Raw genomic sequence first — 2,046 nt, 5'->3', positions numbered from 1 at the left:
ATCTAAGGGCCCATAACGAGACACGGAGGGGAGTTCCTCTCAGAGGGAACGCCTTACGGCGTAATTACTTGAAGTGCACAGGGGAATAGGTTCTGAAAAAATACTTGAGTGTGGAGCGGATCGATGTTGGCATCCACCCATGTAGCCCACGTCCTCAATGCCTTCTCAAATGCTACTGGCTCGTCCATGTGGGGATGGACCAACCCACCCTCCTCAAAATAATTTATCCTGTGTTTATATATATATATATGTATATTCAACCTCAGATCTCATATTCTAACCTCATGTATATTCAACCTCAGATCTCATATTCTAACCTCATATTTACAAACAGGAAATGCTTGAAACCAATTATTATAACCATCCTACTCAACTTTTTTGTAAATGGTCTTAGTTAAATTTACAGGGAAAACAAAAAAGAAAGGTCCCTAAACCTTTTGAGTGGGCAAAATGTGAACAAATTAAATGTTGTTTGTGAAAGAGAGGTGAAATAGATAGTGTAAGGGAAAAGAAGAAAAGAAAGGAGCAGCGTACCCTTTGTTAGGCTCTGGATGAGTCCACCAGTGTCCGGTATTGAAAACTAGAATATGAGCTTGCTTCCAGTCTTGTGCCAGCTCATCTATGGTATCGATCTGTAATGTCTCACTTTCTTTGGTAGTGGTATTACTAGTTGCATTAATAGACGCCGGAATCTTATGTTGCCGAACTAGAAATGGAGCCCAAGAGAGCTCCACAGAACAGTTGTAGGCCTGCAAACACAACATATGCATGCATGCATCAAATGAAAAGCGGGAGATCATGACGCCTTAATATGTGCAGAGGAAATCACGGAAGTGGACTAACGTGTATAACATAAGCGACGGATCTGCCACCATTGGTGCCACGGAAAGATCCACCGCCCTCTGGCACCGCACGCCTGAGCATGCACAGCATCGATTCCCACTGGTTCCTGCTAATTGAGTCACCCACATACACAAGCCTCTTGCCCCTCAGCTTTTCCAGGAATTCCGACGCATTGAACCTGAGGCATATTGTATGCACATCATCACGGTCATATCGCTTATGAATTGTGAAGTTATCAAGAACAAGATCAAGATTCAAGACGAATGCCTACCTGGCAAGGTCGCAGTCCCGGGGCTGCCATCGCCATCTGGGGTATTTGGCATCTTTCCTGCCATTTCTTTGGCAATTGAAGTCAGCGCTGGAGAAGGGGCACTCCCCAGGCAAATATAGCACGTATGACTCGTCATAAACCCAGCTTCCTGTAAACAAATCGCACTCTGTTTGTGGATCAGGCGCTGTTACATTCGCTCTCCCTGCACCAATTCCCGATTCCTCTTCATCTCCCGTTCTATTCGTTGTTTCGTGAGGCCTCACAGGTTCCACACTGCTGTCTCCCTTACTCACGCCTTCATCATCATGGATTACCGAAGGTTGATCGGTTCCTGTAATTAACCCATCTGAAGCACTAATCGCAGTACCGTTCGTTCCCTGCTGCACTACAGAGTGCTGCTCCTTCTGTGTTGAATTGGACTTGTCAATATTCAATGTGCCCCCTGCAGATTCGAACTCATCCTTGGGCATGGAGAAATCGTTGGAGGAGCCGGCCGTTTCCGCGCGCTTCTTTAAGAGCAGCAAGTCGAGCAACGATCGCTCGTTATCGTAACCCCACAATACGAATGCAGAGCACACAAAAACCAAAATGATGCATCCCACCTTCACAATATTGCTGCCCTTCAAGCCAATGCCAATTCCTTTCTTCTCCATGATCGATCTGATCTGATCTACAGACGCTTGGCCTCTCTTCGCTGACGGTTGGTTTCTAAAATGGTTGATGATCTAATGGCGGGAGTTTATTCCATCGTCTAACAATCGATCTAAGGGCCCATAACGAGACACGGCGGCACGGAGGGGAGTTCTTCTCAGAGGGAACGCCTTACGGCGTAAATATCTTTGAATTCTGCATCATCTTTATACATATCAACCATTTCTTCAAATCCTACAACACCAACTCTTAATTCTTGCACAATGAAATTTACTCTGCTC

General features: G+C 45.5%; 1 protein-coding gene across 1 annotated transcript; it reads right to left on the bottom strand.

Annotated features, from left to right (window-relative positions):
- Positions 1–328: 328 nt before the first annotated feature.
- LOC149239277 (protein trichome birefringence-like 5) lies at positions 329–1,767 on the bottom strand. Its single transcript, XM_089369813.1, has 3 exons — positions 1,115–1,767; positions 844–1,021; positions 329–749 (listed from the first exon to the last, which is right to left on the bottom strand). The coding sequence occupies exons 1-3, from the start codon at positions 1,765–1,767 to the stop codon at positions 462–464; spliced, it is 1,119 nt and encodes a 372-aa protein (XP_089225939.1). The 3' UTR covers positions 329–461.
- Between the last annotated feature and the right edge of the window lie 279 nt (positions 1,768–2,046).

The sequence above is a fragment of the Pinus tabuliformis genome, chromosome 8 (assembly GCF_031772625.1).
Source record: "Pinus tabuliformis cultivar Carrire ecotype Pingquan chromosome 8, CPIR1, whole genome shotgun sequence".
NCBI classification, from domain to species: domain Eukaryota; kingdom Viridiplantae; phylum Streptophyta; class Pinopsida; order Pinales; family Pinaceae; genus Pinus; species Pinus tabuliformis.
Note: the sequence above shows the minus strand (reverse complement) of the source record. Positions and strands in the feature narration are given on the sequence as shown.

What these genes read in the sequence shown, in the direction of transcription:
- LOC149239277 (XM_089369813.1), bottom strand. Translation starts at nt 1,767, where the DNA reads ATGGAGAAGAAAGGAATTGGCATTGGCTTGAAGGGCAGCAATATTGTG. An exon ending in CGGGACTGCGACCTTGCCAG is followed by an intron (nt 1,022 to 1,114) that starts GTAGGCATTCGT and finishes AATATGCCTCAG; the next exon opens with GTTCAATGCGTCGGAATTCC. An exon ending in CCGTCGCTTATGTTATACAC is followed by an intron (nt 750 to 843) that starts GTTAGTCCACTT and finishes TTGTGTTTGCAG; the next exon opens with GCCTACAACTGTTCTGTGGA.